Source organism: Pyrus communis, chromosome 9 (genome assembly GCF_041283825.1).
Source record: "Pyrus communis isolate YQ-2024b chromosome 9, ASM4128382v1, whole genome shotgun sequence".
In the NCBI taxonomy this organism is placed as follows: domain Eukaryota; kingdom Viridiplantae; phylum Streptophyta; class Magnoliopsida; order Rosales; family Rosaceae; genus Pyrus; species Pyrus communis.
Window position 1 is genome coordinate 8250807 of NC_142573.1, and position 18206 is coordinate 8269012.

The 18206-nt window shown below is 37.0% G+C and overlaps 3 protein-coding genes across 6 annotated transcripts; all 3 read left to right on the plus strand.

The window, feature by feature from the left end:
* Positions 1-802: 802 nt before the first annotated feature.
* On the plus strand, positions 803-5726 carry FAR1 (FRS (FAR1 Related Sequences) transcription factor family). Of its 2 annotated transcripts, none has more exons than XM_068479015.2 (8): positions 803-1078; positions 2023-4251; positions 4347-4403; positions 4484-4552; positions 4646-4714; positions 4840-4908; positions 5012-5059; positions 5159-5726. In XM_068479015.2, exons 2-8 carry the CDS (start codon positions 2101-2103, stop codon positions 5213-5215), a joined length of 2520 nt encoding a protein of 839 aa, XP_068335116.2. In that variant the 5' UTR covers positions 803-1078; positions 2023-2100; the 3' UTR covers positions 5216-5726. The 2 variants fall into 2 exon arrangements, with proteins under 2 accessions (XP_068335116.2, XP_068335117.2); XM_068479016.2 differs by having other exon boundaries at positions 5018-5059.
* A 390-nt stretch (positions 5727-6116) lies between these two features.
* Positions 6117-8397, plus strand: LOC137740821 (protein FAR1-RELATED SEQUENCE 2-like). Of its 3 annotated transcripts, none has more exons than XM_088699956.1 (7): positions 6117-6346; positions 6572-7354; positions 7457-7522; positions 7612-7683; positions 7767-7832; positions 7928-8002; positions 8089-8397. In XM_088699956.1, exons 2-7 carry the CDS (start codon positions 7352-7354, stop codon positions 8143-8145), a joined length of 339 nt encoding a protein of 112 aa, XP_088556082.1. In that variant the 5' UTR covers positions 6117-6346; positions 6572-7351; the 3' UTR covers positions 8146-8397. The 3 variants fall into 3 exon arrangements, with proteins under 3 accessions (XP_088556082.1, XP_088556084.1, XP_088556083.1); XM_088699958.1 differs by having other exon boundaries at positions 6127-6346; positions 7621-7683; XM_088699957.1 differs by having other exon boundaries at positions 6140-6346; positions 8095-8397.
* A 6663-nt stretch (positions 8398-15060) lies between these two features.
* Positions 15061-16020, plus strand: LOC137740478 (uncharacterized). Its single transcript, XM_068480338.2, has one exon. It carries the CDS (start codon positions 15147-15149, stop codon positions 15867-15869), a length of 723 nt encoding a protein of 240 aa, XP_068336439.2. The 5' UTR covers positions 15061-15146; the 3' UTR covers positions 15870-16020.
* The last annotated feature ends 2186 nt before the right edge of the window (positions 16021-18206 follow it).

Genomic DNA, 18206 nt, shown 5'->3' on the forward strand with positions numbered 1-18206 from the left:
TTTTATTGGATTTAAAAAATATTATTGTGCAAAATTCATAATTGTCATGGTCTTTTCACTAAATCACATAATTCAAAGGAGCAAGTAGGCAAATACCAAAAGAAAAAGTGCAAATTTGCAAAATTGGAGCAGAATCACTACCCTAATTGATAGTCACAGTGTTACAAATGTCAATTAATCGTTCAAAGTTACTGTCACGTATTCGAAGTTACGGACACGACATATTTAGCATTGCATACAAAACTCAAGTAATAATAATTACACTTTATTTTTTTCCCACCACATACCATATTTGTTCACAATTTTGAGATCTAATAACATTATTATTTGACCTAAGAGTTGTTCGTCTAGCGGTCAAGTCCTTGGTTTGCTCTCAAGTGATTTAGTGTTCGACTCTCTTGCACGGTATTCACCTAACAAATGCTGGTGTTTCTCGCCCTCCAAATATTGTGGGGTCAAACAGAGAGCCTAGTGATTAGTCGGATCAAAAACTTAGATACACTAATTAAAAAAAACATTTAATTATTTGGAAAGAAACTATCATAATCGTATTGAATTAGCAATCCGAATCCTTATGCGATCCTTTTTGTGAGGATTCCAGATATCTTTGAATTGTATTCGTTCATCGTACATTTTGCGGTCAGAAATCATTTTAAATATTTTTATTTAAAATTAAATACAAATAGCACTTGACAAAAATTGATCATACAATGTACGATGAACGATTCACGAATCTTCAGAATTAGATCAGGTTTTTAACTCGTTGATAATTTAAACTAATCACGCGCCACGCGTGTGTCTCGGAACCAGATATTATTCAGCCGTATATATCATATGAAATTGTCCAGAAAAGAAACATCTTGACGCGCCGAGAAGGAAGAGAGACAGAAACGAAGATTAGAGCGTGTGAACAAAGCGAGTGGAATTCGCCAGTTTCCTGCCAGATCCCCGTTTGCTTCGGCGAGTGAGCGTGTGAAGATCCAACCCCCGAAGCTTTCCCAAATTCGACCCGCTTCTCGCCCACTCGCGGAATTCCCCACTCGCCGTTCCGTTCTTCTTCTCTGATTCTTCACTTGAGGTCTCTCTCTCAATCTCTCTCTTTCTCTCTCTGAATCACTTACTGAAACTTGTTGATTTTCCTGGGTGAAATTCGTGTTGTTTTGTGTTTGGCTGCTGAGAAAGTCACGGGGAAAAAGGAAACTGGAGTTACTAATTTTGATTTATAATGTTTTTTTTTTCCTTTCTAAGCTTGTTTTTCAGAGGTTAGAAAAATATGTTAAAGCATGATAAAGGTCTAGACTTTAGAATTTTCTTTCCATTTCAGCAGCTTTCTCAGCTGCCAAACAGAGGGTAAAAAGAAAAGATCATAACTTTCTTATTTGGCATTAATTAATCACAGATCCACAATGTGGATGGAATCATGGAATAGTTATTACTGTTTAAGTGATAGAATGTATTGTACTTAGTGTAGTGAAGAATAGTAAATTAAACTGCAGCGGGATATTCTAGTCTAGTTAAACTATGGGGAGGGGGAGGGGGAGGAGATTCAAACTCGGGGTGCTCGCTGCTCTAGTTAATAAGTACTAGTTTTTTTCGAGCGATATTTTATGTGCTTGTTATGTTCCATTTTGATTATTAAGTACTAGTTTTGGTTACCAAAGTGAAATATATTGACAATTGCTGATTGAGTTTGAACTGGCTTAACTACGATTTATATGTACCCGGTAAGAGTCTAGGAGAGGGGCATTTTGGGTGCCAAAGTGGTGTATTTTGCACTTGGCGAGGTTTTTTTATCCGCACAATCATGTGTGTTTTACATCACTAACGAAGAGTGCAAAACAGAATGACACAGAATTCTCGAGTGTTCACATGGTCCAGGAGTTTTTTTGTTAGGTTTGCTGGCCAAGTTGGTTAGAATTTTGCTAACGACAGAGATGATCTCTGAGTATCTTTTAACACCCTGAACAGGACTTGCATTTCTTGTCACTTATTGTTGTTTCTTATTGTACCTTTTTTCTTTAGGGGTTATTATGATGGTCTGTTGGAACAAAAGGAGTTTATTCACTGAAATAGATAGCAAACTACTTGTAGCTAGACATCATGGATAGAAATCAAAATTTGGGTGAAACAGTGGTGGATGGTCCAGAAAAAATGAGTGGTGGTGCAGTAAATGAAAATATGAATATGGTTGCTGTTGCGGAAGAAGTGCAGAATAGAGGTGGTGGAGTCATTACTTCTCCCGAGAAGGACGTTCAAGTGTTTGAGGGTGAAGCAGATTTTGAACCTTGTAATGGCATTGAATTCGAATCGCATGAGGCAGCATACTCATTTTATCAAGAATATGCCAAGTCTATGGGATTCACTACTTCAATCAAAAACAGCCGGCGCTCAAAGAAATCAAAGGAATTTATTGATGCCAAATTTGCATGTTCAAGATATGGAGTCACTCCAGAATCAGATAGTGGGACTAGTCGTCGACCAACTGTGAAAAAGACAGATTGCAAAGCCAGCATGCATGTGAAGAGAAGGGCAGATGGAAAGTGGATTATTCATGAATTCATAAAGGAGCATAATCATGAGCTTTTACCTGCTTTGGCATATCATTTTCGGATTCATAGGAATGTAAAGTTAGCTGAAAAGAATAATATTGACATTTTGCATGCAGTTAGTGAACGGACAAGAAAGATGTATGTTGAAATGTCTAGACACTCTGGTGGGTACCAAAGTACTGGGTTTCCTCAGGCTGACACAAACTATCAGTTTGATAAGTGCCGGGACTTGAGCCTGGATTTGGGAGATGCTCAGGTAATGCTTGAATACTTTAAGCGTATCCAGAAGGAGAATCCTAACTTCTTCTATGCTATAGATTTGAATGAAGAGCAGCGTCTGAGAAATTTGTTTTGGGTTGATGCAAAAAGTCGGAGTGATTACAAGAGTTTTAACGATGTTGTCTCTTTTGATACTTCTTACATCAAAATAAACGATAAGTTGCCATTTGCTCCTTTTGTTGGGGTGAACAACCACTTTCAGTCAATGTTGCTTGGTTGTGCATTGGTTGCTGATGATACAAAATCAACATTTGTATGGTTGTTGAAGACATGGCTTAGAGCAATGGGTGGGCAAGGTCCTAAAGTGATTATCACTGATCAAGACCAAACCCTGAAGGCAGCAATTGGCGAAGTCTTTCCAGATGCACGTCACTGCTTTTCACTTTGGAGTATACTGGAAAAGATCCCTGAAACTCTTGCTCATGTAATCAAACGGCATGACAATTTCCTGTCTAAGTTTAACGAATGCATTTTCAAGTCCTCGACAGATGAACAGTTTGTCCTTAGATGGTGGGAGATGGTTAATAGTTTTGAACTTCAAGATGATGAATGGATCCGATTGCTGTATGATGATCGTAATAGATGGGTGCCTACTTATATAGGAGATACTTTTTTAGCTGGAATGTGCACACCTCAGCGTTCTGAAAGTATGAACTCTTTCTTCGATAAATACATACACAAGAAAATTAGTCTGAGAGAATTTGTGAAACAATATGGAACAATTCTGCAAAATAGGTATGAAGAGGAATCAATTGCGGATTTTGATACATGGCACAAACAGCCTGCGTTAAAATCTCCTTCGCCTTGGGAAAAACAAATGTCAACGGTTTACACGCATGCGGTATTCAAAAAGTTCCAAGTTGAGGTTTTGGGTGTAGTTGGCTGCCAGCCAAGGAAAGAACATGAAGATGGACCAACTACTACATTCAGAGTTCAAGACTGTGAAAAGGATGAATATTTCATGGTAGCCTGGAACGAAACGAAGTCAGAGGTTTTTTGTTCCTGTCATTTGTTTGAGTACAAAGGTTTCCTTTGTAGACACACACTGATTGTTCTCCAAATGTGTGGCCTCTCGAGCATCCCATCTCATTATATTTTGAAGAGGTGGACAAAAGATGCAAAGATTAGGCAATCAATGGTTGAAGAAACAGAGCGAGTACAGACTAGGGTGCAACGCTACAATGATTTATGCAAGCGAGCCATCGAGTTGAGCGAAGAAGGATCATCATCTGAAGAAACTTATAATGTTGCTCTCCGCACACTTGTTGAAGCTTTGAAGAATTGTGTGAATGTGAATAACTCTAATGGTACTGTCATAGAGTTCAGTGGTACTGTTCATGGTATTCGTGAAGCGGAAGAAGAGAATCAAGGAATCCCTACTGCAAAAGCAATTAGGAAGAGAAATACAAATAGGAAAAGAAAGGTATGTTCTGAAGTTGATGGTTGATGGCTTTACTTTAACCAGTTAACTTGAGTCAAATGTAAGAACGATTATTGAAGTATGTTTCTATTTTGCAGGTGCCGGCAAAGCAAGACGGTGTACTTGTTGAATCACAAGACAGCTTGCAGCAAATGGTTTGTCCATTCCTTATGTTATTTTTTATTTTAAAAATGATTGATTTTGCATATGTTAATCTGAACTTTTATGCTTGTAGGAGAACTTAAGCTCAGACGGTATAGCCCTTAATGGATATTATGGTGCCCAACAGAATGTGCACGGACTGGTATTGCATACTCTTTTCTCGTATCGTTTATTTTAAATTCTCACATGCATCTTTCTTATATCATTTGTGAAATTTCATAACTGGTGCGTGCAGGTACAGTTAAACTTGATGGAGCCACCTCATGACAGTTACTATGTTAACCAGCAGAGTATGCAAGGGCTGGTAAGTCGAAATAATGTCAGGACTTTAATATGTTAAGATTTCCTTTGGAGCCGTACAGACACGATATTATATTTCTACATAATAGTTGTATGAATTTGATTTAATTGGGTTCATATAACTTGTAGGGACAACTGAATTCAATAGCACCCAACCATGATGGTTTCTTCGGGGCTCAGCAAAGCATTCATGGGATGGTACAGTATTTTCATATTCGTTTGAATCGCTTCTTAGAGAAATTTTTCCGTGTGTCTGCATATTCATGTAACAACTTTCTCAAAATCTGCTCTAATCATGTAGGGACAGTTGGACTTCAGACCATCAAGTAGTTTCAGTTACAGCCTGCAGGTATGTTTTCAATTTACAGGATGTTTGTTTATATCCTGAAGAAACTGCACTGGTATTATGTATGGTTTTACTTTATTGGGTTTTGTAACTCCAATGCAGGATGATCCGCATCTGAGATCTTCGCAGTTGCATGACGATGCTTCAAGACACTCCTAAGGAAGAAACACGTGCCATATAGCTGTACAGCCCTCGGAGTTGGTTAACGTTGTACTTAAACTTGTTTGGTAATCAGAAACTAAACCCTGAAGTGGTTCCAGATCCCTCTTTTGGCCTCGGCTCTCCTTCTGCCTCCGAGGTGCCGTGTTTAAGCCGAAAGTTTACTTCCATAGAGGACGTAATATGAAGGGGCTGTACTGAGGTCTGAGATGACATTTGCCACTTCATTCATCGTAACTTAGCATCGCACTGTGCCAAAATAGAACTACAATGTAGTGTCAAGTGTATTTTAGATTCGTTCAGCGGATCGGTATCTCGAACGTACTAATCAATGCCTAGTTAGTGAAGATATTGAGGTTAATGTGCTTGAGGTCTGTAAAAGTATGTTGTGCAACGCAAAGCAGGTCCTAACTTCATCCTCCTGAGTCGCCCGTCCGCCGCCGTGTGGAGGCAGACAGGTTCATGTAAATTTCTGTGAGGTAAATGGATGGCAAAGTACAGTTTGAAGTTATGTTTCGTCTTTTATCTGGTTTCAAATATATGTTTTACATGCATTCGTGAGGGTATTCTTGATGAATCAACGTTGTGAGTATTAAATAACATACTTATAATAAATCGTGTATATTTGAATAACTAAACGATTTTCAATTTGAATAATTTTTTTTATTAAAGTAATCTTTAAAAGAAAATAAAAAAATTGAACGGTTCTGATAATATAATTTATTGCGCGGCTATGTGAATTTTTCCAATAATTTAAGTATTATCCCTCGAAAATTTTGGCGTCTAAATAAAACCCACCCAAAAATTAAAAATTTATACCCGATTACCCGTGAACTTCAACCCGACCTACTACCGGACTTGAATCTCTCCTCTCTCCTCTCTCCTCTCTCTCTCTCTCTGTGTTTCAGTCCGCGCGTGGTGGTAGCGTGAAAACTGACTTGCGCAGGTACAAGCACTTCCCTTTTCATTTACGTGACATTGATTTTTCTCCTTTCTGGTTGGACGCAGGACCTGTTTGGTTCCTGGGAAAATTGAGTAAAAACAGAAAGAAACGCTCAAGTCTTGCAATTTCTCATAACTGAGTGGAGATGTTCTAGTTGCTGCTGCTGCTGAGCTCCCAAAAACGAATGGGTAATCACCAATTCCCTTTCTTTTTTCACCATTTTACTTTCTGCTTATTTTCCTTCGTGCATCCTACAAAATTAGTTAGCAAAGAGCGCACTTCACTTTGAAACTTTGAATTTTGCAGTACTTTACAATTTTGAATTTTGTAGGTTTTTTTTTATTTTTATTTTTAACAATTTTTCATATTTATTTCTTAATTTTGAAGCTGTTATTATTGATTTTTTGTATCAGGTAATTCAATGAAATGAGCTTTTGTGTTGTGTAAGCTTTGTTTGATTGTGTGGAGAGAGATCTTGAACTGCCCTCATGTGAGCAGGACCAGTTAGACATTAGGTCAGATAAAGATGTTAACATTGTAGATGTCACTTATGAGATAAATGTCGAGGCAGAGCCAAGTTCGCCGATAGCGAGTGATCGTGTTAAGGAAGTTGATGGATTGAATGCAGAACAAAACGTTGGGTCAGATAAACATGTTGACATTGTAGATATCACTGGTGAGGTAAATGTTGAGGAGGAGCGTGTTAGTTCTCTGACAATGAGTGATCGTGTTAAGGAAGTTGATTTGAATGCAGATCAAAGTGTAGGATCGGATAAAGATGTTGACATTGTAGATGTTGCGGATGCGGTAAATGTCGAGGAGGAGTGAGTTACATCTCCAGCAACGGGTGAGCTTGTAAAGGAAGTTGATGGATTGAGTGCAGAAGTAAGTGTTATGTCAGATAAAGATGTCAACGTTGTAGATGTCCCATATGAGATAAATGTTGAGGTGAATGTTAGTTCTCAGACAACGGGTGGTCATTTTAAGGAAGTTGATGGGTTGAATGCAGAACAAAGTGTTGTGTCAGATAGAGATGTTGACATTGTAGATGTCAATGATGAGATAAATGTTGACAAGGAGCATTTTAGTTCTCTGACAAGTGATCGTTTTAAGGAAGTTGATGGATTGAATGCAGACAAAAGTGTTGAGTCAGATAAAGATGTTGACATTGTAGATATCACAGGTGCCAGCAGATGGTTTGTCTCATGATCCTTTTTGTTCGGAAACTCTCCCTCATTGATTCTTTGTTTTCGACTGTAATATATTACGATTCACTTCACTATGTTTTGTAAATGTAGGAACTGATGAAGTCCAGAGCACATCAGATTGATAATTGTCATGTTCCTCAGCAAGAATCTGAATGGGTAATATGAAACAGCTATGTTATCCCAGAATAATGCAATAAGAGTGTGTTGATAGGTATACAGCTTACAGTATTTTCATCCAATGGTAGTTATATCAGGGACAGTTGAACTCAATTTCTCCAATCCGTGAGGGTTATGATGGCAACCAACGGGCCACCCATGTATGACCCAAATCTTTATTCATTCTGAACTTGATTTTTCATTTCGATTCAGAATGCAAACATTTTCTTTTGATTTCATTCAGGGACAGGTTCATCCGTTACCAACACGTATTCGTCACTTAGGGACCCAACAGAGCATGCAAGGAATGGTACTGGATTTTTCGTACATGGCATTCTATCAAGCAGTACGATTCATCACATTCAAATACTAAAGTAGCAGTATGTTGTTTTGGCTTTATTTTAGATGCAGCTACAACCTAGTTCCATAGCGCCGAACATACATGGCTGTTTTGAGATTAGGGGCAATCCGCAAGATATGGTGGGCATCTGGATAGCCTAATTGGACTTCTGTTTCCTATTTGACATTGGATTTTCTTTTCTGAGCTTAATGCTCTTTGGTTGCAGGAACAGTCTGTAGGCTTCTCGGTCAAGCATCGAAGTGATAAGCGCCCACCAAAATAGCTGAGAGACGATGGCCATCCATTTAAATGAAGACGCTGTCGTCCAGTTGTAAATTAAGCCTCGTGTTTGTAAACGAGGATTGAAAAAGATGAAACTCATATATCCAAGTTTTTTCGGTATATAGATGTTTTCGTATGTTCTTTCATTGAGCAATTGTACAAAAAGATGTTGGAACAATGTAAGTTGAATTTTGTCATACATTCTTCCACCACGTTTCTCTTCTCAAGAAGTTTTATTGTACTTTTTAAGACTCGTTAGGTATGATGAAAATTTTTTATGATGCTCCGCCATCTCTTCATGGTTAACCCTTTCATTTCACCGCGTTGCAGTAAAAGAAAGAGAGATCCCTGAGAGGACAGTATAAGAAAGAGAGATAACTGAGAGGACAGTGCTTGGGCTTGGAATTGAGAAGATGGGTGGTGCTTGAAGAGTAGAAGTAACCAAATTCACTTCTTTGAAAGTTGAGATTAATGAGAGTTGGGGAAGAAGATGTAACAGAGAAGAACCAACCATGGCTGTCAGGCAAATAGTGAGGCGCAGTTCTTGAGTTGGAGCAGTGGGATTCGGCTGGGGATATTATTACTTGGGATTAATAGTCGTGGTGACAGGTAGTTGGAAGATAGCTCACGTGGTGAAAAAACTAGGATTTAAGCTATTGGGGTAAAGTTTGTTAAGATTTATGCCCAGGATTGAAAATTTCGTCAAATTTTTGTTAATTATTAGCACGTGAGCTGTACATATTAAACTAAAACGGAACTCTCCATACACATATTAGGCTAAAACGGACCTCTTCGTTAATTGTTAATAGGTGGGGCTGGCTCACGTGCTAATAATTAACAGAAAGTTGACAGAATTTTCAATTTTGAGCATAAATTTTAACAGATTTTACCACAGAGGCTTAAATCTTAATTTTTTTTTTTTTTACCACATAAACTATCTTCCAACTACCCTATCATTATAAAGACGATTAATCCAATTAAGTCTATTTTTATACATGCACAACACTGGAATGTTGGAAGCATGACATAATTTACTAGCGGAGGTGTTAAGATTTAGTAAAAAAATGGAAGTTGTGGGTTCTTTGGGTGGTTACTTTTGTGTCACACTCCTTTGCTGCCCACTAAAATCAGGGAAGCACTGTTATCCAGAGCCTAACCAAACAATGAGTCAATAAAAACCATCTCATTACCGTAATTTTTACACAAGATCGAATGAGATTAAAATAAAAGAGGTCATATCTCATGTTTAGATTTACTCTACAATTGACGTGACAATGCTTTACATCAAATCAGATGGAACCAAAATAAAAGAGGTCGTAGTTCAAGCTAGAGAGTTATTCTACAAATGACGTGATCGGATGCTCTATCCAAATTTTTAAGTCATCTGTGAGGGAGAAATTAAACCATCCACCTTCTACTAACCCACTTCCATTTGTAAATACTAAACAGTTTACTTAGACTTTTTTCTGTTGTATGTGGCTAATGGCCCAGGCTGATATTATGTATAAACCTAGAAGAGTAATGTTATTCATGTTATATTTTTGTATTACATTTTCATACCACATTAGGTACCATCTGATGTGGACAGTCACATCATTTGAATTAATCAGATTTTTAAATTTAGTTCATTATTTAATAAACTAATAATTAAGAAAAACTAGTTAATTAAATGATGATTGTGATATATGAGGAATCTTTCTCCTTCCTTTCCTTGGGTTTTGCAAATTTTTCAAATGATGTAGTTGTCCATATCAGATGCTATCTAAAGTGGTATGAAAATGTGGTATAAAAACATGATATGAATAACATTACTCATGAACCTAAACATAAGTCAGAAACCCAAGGGTTTTGGAGCCTTGGCCTAGGAGGCTTCTAATGGCAAGCATCAACTTATTCAACAGGGATGGCTTTCTGGACTGTGGTGCATGTATCTTACATTCGGACTCGTATGCATCGATAATTATGAGTTAGTTATGTGTTTGCGTGACCGACACAAGGACTATTGTAAGTGCACTCTCTTGTTTGCATGACCGACGCAAGTACTTCTCATTCAACAATAGTTGGATGAGAATGTTTTTGCTTTTGCATGTTTATTTGACGCAACCGATAAAGTTGATTTTTTTGAAAGGAGGGTAATCCTTAATATTTGTTGGGTTTAACTCTTAAAGAATTGCCCAACATCGTCCATTTTTACCTGCTACAGAGTGCCGACAATATTATGAACAAGATATATGAGCCAAGTGTGGAGAAAAGGTAGAGAGATCAGGTTAGTAAATTACTGAATTATCTCAGGGATCATAACCTATATATGTTCACATACACACTGAGCTATTAAGAACTTCAAATAGCCATATAATTATGATTTATACATATATGTGTAAATATATAGGACTCTATTTAGACATTTGAAGAAGTGAATACTTGTCAAAAGGAACGCGGGGAACGCGGACATCATCTGTTTGAAATTTCATATCACTATTCACTATCATGGATTCATATTCTTAAATCTTAATTAATTGCATCTATATTCCGCCTAACGTGTCCTTCTTTGGCTCTTCTCTCTCTCTCTCTCTCTCTCTCTCTCTTTGAGAGACTACATTTTTATCTGCTTGTGAGGCAGATTGATGAAGAAAGACTTGGACTTTTACTTAAAAGGAATAGGAAGAAAAGAGATGATAATTACCACTTTGTATTTTGGACGTGTCACTTGGTCTGGAGAATAGAGGTGTTGTTAGGTTACTTTAATATCTACAAGCATGTAGGCACACACAAAGTGTATGTGAAAATTTTTTATTTTTGTTTTTGAAATAAAAGGAGAAAGGAAGAGAGTGACAAAGAATGTGGTACTGAGAAATTTTATTTTTATTTTTTTATTTCAAATTAGACATATGTTAAGATTACATGTTGGTGAGGCTTTGAAAAAAAAAAAAAGCAAAATTTGGTTGTGTGAAATTACATTTCTGCCCCATATTTCTTATTCATGTTCTGTTTTAATTAGAGGGTTAAACTGGTAATTTTATAGGATTTTGGTTGACAATGAGTGTTTTATTAATTAGTATAGATAGCCAACAAGATCCTCTCCGAATTCTTTTGGTGAGGAACCTGAAGATCTGTGAATTGTGTTCATTCATCGTATATCATGCGGTTAGTTTTTGTTAAGTACTGTTTATGGTTATTTTTAAATAAAAATATTTAAAATGATTTCTGACCACATGATGTACGATGAACGGACACCATTCATAGATCCTCGGGATCCTCGGGATCCTCACAAAGAGGATCCGGACTCTCTATATAGGAGCCAAAACATTGTGGAGTAGGATTCTCTCATCTCCTATTACCATTCCCTCCTCTCATACTTTTTTTTGGTCTTATTCTCGATATAAAAAATTCAAAATAAGATATAGACGTGACGTAACCGCAACCATTTAAATAGGAGGGGTATGAAAGGGGAGAGAGATTAGGAAGGGAGAGAATTCTACTCCAAACATTGTTCATCCAACACATGTCGGCTCGATTTGAACAGAATAATAGTCATTGGAATGATGAGAGGAAGAAAACTCGACATAAACTAAAGAACATTCAAAGTAGAAAAGTCTACATCCATAAACATAGGAGGCAATTGGAAAACCAATCAAGGACGACTTTGGTTTGTTTATCTTTCTGCGTGGTTCATATTCTTAGTTCAAAAAATGATTGTTTCAGGACATGAGGCACAAAGCCAATGCATAGAACTATATAGTTTGGTCTTGAACTCCTGGAAAATTCAGAAATTTATTTCGCCTTTTAAAGTGGAAAGTCTACAGCCAGCCATGGCTGAATCAGATGGCTCCAATCAGCTCAAAAAAGTAAGAAAATTATCAAATGGCAAGAGAAAGACGAAATACTGTTTTTCCTATTCTTTGGAGTTAATGCCATTCTGAATAATTTTCTATCTTTGGTAGATAAACAGAATCACCTTTTTTTCATTAAAAATAAGAAAGCCTACATATATATATATATATATATTGTTAAACGATTAATACTAATTTATTAGATATGGAGAGATTTAGTGCAAGATTTCTCCTTTCACCTTCACATCTTCACACATCCCTCATCTGTGTGGAAAGCACAAATTAGGTGATGTGGAGTATGTGTGATCGTTAGGTTTCACACTGGGCCTAATAAATTATATTATTGTGAAGAAAGTTGTGGCTCCAACATAAAACTAAGTGGCAATATCGAGAATAGTTCAACCTTATAAGTCCTTGAAAGGCGTTTCTCCTTTCACCGATGTAAAACTCTTTTACATTCATATCCTCACAAGAATTACACTGATTCCTATCAAATCTTTGATTGTTAGTAAGAGAAAAATGAAAATGATACTCATTCTTTACGAATTCATTCCTCCTAAATAAACATGGCTGAAATTGTACATCTCCAGGACTTATGCTTATTAGGTTTATGATCTGGATTTATCTCAACAACAATAAAAAGGATTTGGCCAAAATGTGACCTAGAGTTTCGTTGGTTTCTTCTCAACGGCTCGACTTTTATTCAGCCAACAAAAAAAAGAGTCAAATAATGGGACAAATTGTTTCTTAATGATTGAACTATCCAGGAACATGTATCTGCATTTTTTAGCACAATATATAAAAAGGTGCACTATTATTAGAACTAAGTTATATCAACTAGAAACTAGAAAGCACCAGAATACCTCATGCATATGCTTCAAAAGGAAATAATTGAACAAAGAAAAATGCAATTAAAAGAAATTAGAAGAAATTAAGGTTTTCATCCTTATTTTTTCTACTTTACCGAGTAAAATCTTATTCTTTTTCAATTTTTGATCAAGGTCCTTGGATTTAATAAATGTCATTAATTATTTCAAAAATAAAATATTTACACGTCAAGATAGTTAAATTTTATTTTTAAGTATATTCATTTAGTGTTAGAACTGTTACATTTGGTATATTTATATTTATGGCTAAACTTTTCATCATATATTTATATTTCTAGTTTGTACCCATTTTTTAATTTGCAACCCTTTTTTTAAATTGTACCAATTTTCTTTTAAATTTTAATTTGTACCCATAATTAATTTCTTTTTGTCCCTTATTTTTTTAACTTTTATTTGTAGTCATAATTTTTTTAACCTTTTATTCATTGTCACATCCCAGCCCAGGACGGATCACTTTCTGGGCCCGCTCCACCACCGTAGCACGATATTGTCCGCTTTGGGCTTACCATTCCCTCACGGTTTTGTTTCTGGGAACTCACGAGTAACTTCCCAGTGGGTCATCCATCATAGTATTGCTTTAGCCCCTTTCTCACTTAACTTCGGAGTTCTGATAGAACCCGAAGCCAGTGAGCTCCCAAAAGGCCTCGTGCTAGGTAGAGATGGGAATATACATATAAGGATCACTCCCCTGTGCGATGTGGGATGTCACATTCATACCCATAATGTAACATCTCACATTGTCCAGGGGAGTGGATCCTGTAAGCCTTATATGTATATTCCCATCTCTACCTAGCACGATGCCTTTTGAGAGCTCATTGGCTTCAGACTCCATCGGAACTCTGAAGTTAAGCAAGTTCGCGCGAGGTCACTCCCATGATGGGTGACTCACTGGGAAGTTCTCGTGTGAGTTCCCAGAAACAAAAACCGTGAGGGCGTGGTCGGAGTCCAAATCGGACAAAGTGGACAATATCGTGCTACGATGGAGTCGGGCCCGGGATGTGACACATAATTTATTTATAATGTACCCATTTTTCTTTACAAATGTACCACTTTCTTATATGAAAAATGTATCCTTTTTTTTTTTGTAAGCACCATTTTTATGTAAAATGTACCCATTTTTTAATGTAAAATCTATTTATTTTTTTACTCTAAAATGTACCATTGTTATATATATATACATATATATATATATATATATATATATATATATATATATATATAATGTACCCATTGTTTTTTATATAAAATGTACCCATTTTTTGTTATATAAAATGTGCCCCTTTTTTGTATTAAATGTATCGATTTGGTATGTTAAATATACCAATTTTTTATACGTAAAATGTAGCCAAATTTTAGTACATACATGTACTCATATTTTATAAAAATAAAATAAAATCCCATTTTTTTTTTATAATCTAGAATGCACCCATAAGCAATTATTATTATTATTTTATCAAAACCCATAAGCAATCTTATATAATTGAATTGGTAGTGTAAATGAAAGCAAAAAAACGGTTGAGTATTTATTGGTATTATTTGCATCTCTTTTATTATTATGTCATTTATGTGGCAGGAGAGAGATTTTAATAAAAAACCTAAAATGTATAAGGTTTAAATTTATAACAGTTAGAAACCAAGGACCGTAACTTAAGTATCACAGACATAAATACAGAGGGATTTGGAGGCTGGAAAGTGCTTAGTTGTTTCATTGCGGCTGCAAAGACGTCTTCCAGGTGTCACAGGTGATGTCACCCACCTCCTCCTCCTCCTCCTCCTCCTCCTCCTCCTCCTCCACCAGTCTCTTTCTAACGTGGTCACCACCGTGCTGACGCCACCATTATCATGCTGGCGTTTCGTCTGCCTATGTGTTGCTTCCAGGAAACCATGCACACGGTAGACGCCACTGTTCTCACGAATATGCAAATATGCTTAATTTATACAATTACCTTCCAGTTAAACCTAAAAGCTAAGCTATTTTTCATTTGCCAAACATCTTTTATTTTTCTTTTCACCAAAAAAAAAAAAAAAAAAAACATCTTTTATTTTTCCTGCCCACAGCCACCACCCTCACGTGACATATACCCATATCTCCCAAATCAACGGTCACGATCATCCCATAAAAGTCTTCCTTTGACCCTATTCCCACCTTTGATAAATATAGCTTACCCACCCTCTCATTCCTTCCCTCTAACCCTAAACTCAAATTTGTTTTTCCTCATTTCTCTCTCTCTCTCTCTCTCTCTCTCTCTCTCTCTCTCTCGACAATAAGTAGTAGTACCGGAACCATGTCCAATAACCCTAATGATCAGTGGTTCCAATTCTACACCCAAAACCTCAATTCTTCTACTCCTGCTTCAATGTTTTGCCAGGATCAAGTCTCTGATGCCACCGACGTCACCACGACCACTACAACTTCATCTTTACCGGGTCATGCCGGTTTAGGTCACCCGAGCTCCAGCACCAACAACAGCTTGAGCCCGGATCAAGGCCGAGTTTCGAAGCCGGCTCGGAAAAGGTCTAGAGCCTCAAGAAGAACTCCCACCACGCTACTCAGCACGGACACTACCAACTTTCGTGCCATGGTGCAGCAATTCACTGGGGGTCCTACTACGGCGTCGTTTCCCACTGGTGCGTCGAATCTTAGCTTTGGCCTCGGCCCCACCAGGCCACAGAACTTTGTTGTGCCTCCCGGGGCGGCGGGGTACTATCCTCTACAGCCTCAGCAGCAACAACTCTTGCAACAACAACAGCAACAATACCAACAACGTCAGAGCCAGCAATACTTGTTTTCGCTGAACAACAACAACGACAACGTTAACGGTGGAGATCATGGGTTTCTTGAGAGATTGTCATCAAGAGTGGGGCCCACAAACATGGTGATGGGACTGTCGTCCGATCATGATCATCATGAGTTTCTGAGGGAGGGTGCTGCATCCCAAGTGCCTTCTTCTGCTAGGCCGCCCAGTTCTAATACTTCTGCCAATGAGAACAGGAGTTACATGTTTTGAGAAAATTGAGGGGACTTAAAGCAGAAAAGTTAGGTAGAATGACTTATCTTAGGGACAAAATTCTTGACCAATGTATGTATATATATATACATATATATATATATATATATATGAAAAACATATATATTTATCTTTTATCTTTTTCAGCGGACTCGATACCAAATGTCTTCTTTTCATATGCAATGTTGTTAATTGTTCAATTTTTAATATCTTTTTTAATTTTGTAATTTGATTAAGGATGCTCTAACTAGTTTTAGCTTGTTTCTTTTTCTTGCGTCAAGTTGCTGACATAAAATGCAAAGCGCCTGCGAGTGATTGGTTGTTTCAATTGTGAGATTCAATATTTAGGGTCGAACCGTTTCTAGATAATTTAAGTACAAAACTAATAGCCACTTAGTGCTACGGTCTAGTAGTATTTTTCTTCACTTGTAAGTGATAGGTCTTAGGTTAGATTCTCATCAAAGGCGAATTTGAACCACATTATTGCTAGAACATTGTGAGGCTTAGCCTAACCCCTTATTTTTTAGTGTAGAAGATATCGTTTGTTCAAAAAAAAAAAAAAAATACAAAACTAATACAATTAGCTATTAATTCAGTGATACTTTAGGGTTAATAGGTTATGAGTTTGAATTTTCACTGTCATTTTATTTATTAATTTCATTAGATTGAATACTATAGGTCGATAATTTAAAGAGAAGGTCAAATAGCCCACAACTAATAAATGACACTGATAATGTTCCAATTTGTATCTTATCACCTATATACTGGCACATAATATGTTAGGGTTTAAAACGAAAGATCTATGTGTTAGGAGTAGAATCATTCATTATAAATAGTATTTTATTTTGTCGATTAATTTTTCGACATGATATATTCTTGTTCAACATTACATATATATACAATATGTATATATCAATCATTCTTGTTGGACATAGTATAATTGTTGAATTTTCCAAGTCGACAGGCCGAGGGCCCCACTACAACAACACCGATACTATCTCCAATTTGGTAATTACCACCTGCCCAGTCCGTCAGGTGTGGAGTTTTATCATAAAATGCCTTGGTGTTAATTAGAGTAGGGTAATCCTATTTAAATTTCTTTTCTCCTTTCCTTTTGGCCGATGTGAGATTCAACACGCTCCCGCACGTGAGACCCCATTTTTGTGGGTCACACGTGAAGATCTACAGATTGGCAACCATATGGAGCCAAGTCGGGACTCACCCATCACGCGGGGTCAATGGGGATCCACCTATCACGTGGCACTCTTGCCCTACGTGGAGCCATGTCGGGACTCACCCATCGCGGGGAGCCAAAGGGGACCCACCCCCCCCCCCAAAATCACGTGGCAGTACGAGCCTATCCTCAGGCTCTGATACCATGTTAAATTTTCCAGGTCGACGGGCCAAGGGCCCCACTCCAACATCGATACTGTCTCCAACTTGGTAATTACCACATACCCAATTCATTAGGTGTGGGGTTTTATCACAAAAGGCCTCCGTGTTAGTTAGAATGAGTTAATCCTATTTAAATTGATTTTCTCCTTTCCCTTTGGTTGATGTGGGAATGACATTGTTGTTTTTTATTTACAAATGATAGGATAATCTACAGTAAACTACTATAAATTACGAGGAGGAGAAATCGAACACGAGACCTCAGGTGTAAAGATGAATGTTCTTAACCAATTAAGTTACGTACAAACCACTTGCTACAATACCTTCTTGTTCAACACTACATGTATATTACTATATCATATGAATGCACCCTCTCTTAATTATGACCTAAAGTAATAATGTATACTTTGATATTTTTATTTATATGAATAGTAATGGAAGACCACATTTTTTGTACCACATTAATATATCATATAATGTGACAAGTGATGTGTATCACGCCATATCAATTATTGATTTTATCACACTAAACTTCTTAATTGACGCGGTATGTATGCGTCATTAGTTACGTTGCCAAGTAATTTTAATTTCATTAGTTACGTTGCCAAGTAATTTCAATTAAGTAGGATGAGGGTTTTGCAATTTAACCTAACACTAAAAACGGTAATCTTAAGAGATCTTTAGTGACAAAGAATATTCAACAGCTTTAATTTATATATATATATATATATATATATGTATGTATGTATGTATGTATGTATGTATGTATGTATGTATGTGTGTGTGTGTGTGTGTGTGTGTGTGTATAGTCCTTCAAAGCTCGCCTGACACACTAGCTAGCTGGTAACTAATCTAAACCGCTAGCATTTTTAATTTGTTCAAAAAGCAAAGGCGGCGATGGGAGCCGTCGGAGGATGAAATGCAATTATGCAAGAGTCCCATGAC

What these genes read in the sequence shown, in the direction of transcription:
- FAR1 (XM_068479015.2), top strand. Translation starts at nt 2,101, where the DNA reads ATGGATAGAAATCAAAATTTGGGTGAAACAGTGGTGGATGGTCCAGAA. An exon ending in ATACAAATAGGAAAAGAAAG is followed by an intron (nt 4,252 to 4,346) that starts GTATGTTCTGAA and finishes TCTATTTTGCAG; the next exon opens with GTGCCGGCAAAGCAAGACGG. An exon ending in AGCAGAGTATGCAAGGGCTG is followed by an intron (nt 4,715 to 4,839) that starts GTAAGTCGAAAT and finishes TATAACTTGTAG; the next exon opens with GGACAACTGAATTCAATAGC.
- LOC137740821 (XM_088699956.1), top strand. An exon ending in CTCAGCAAGAATCTGAATGG is followed by an intron (nt 7,523 to 7,611) that starts GTAATATGAAAC and finishes ATCCAATGGTAG; the next exon opens with TTATATCAGGGACAGTTGAA. An exon ending in GGGGCAATCCGCAAGATATG is followed by an intron (nt 8,003 to 8,088) that starts GTGGGCATCTGG and finishes CTTTGGTTGCAG; the next exon opens with GAACAGTCTGTAGGCTTCTC.
- LOC137740478 (XM_068480338.2), top strand. Translation starts at nt 15,147, where the DNA reads ATGTCCAATAACCCTAATGATCAGTGGTTCCAATTCTACACCCAAAAC.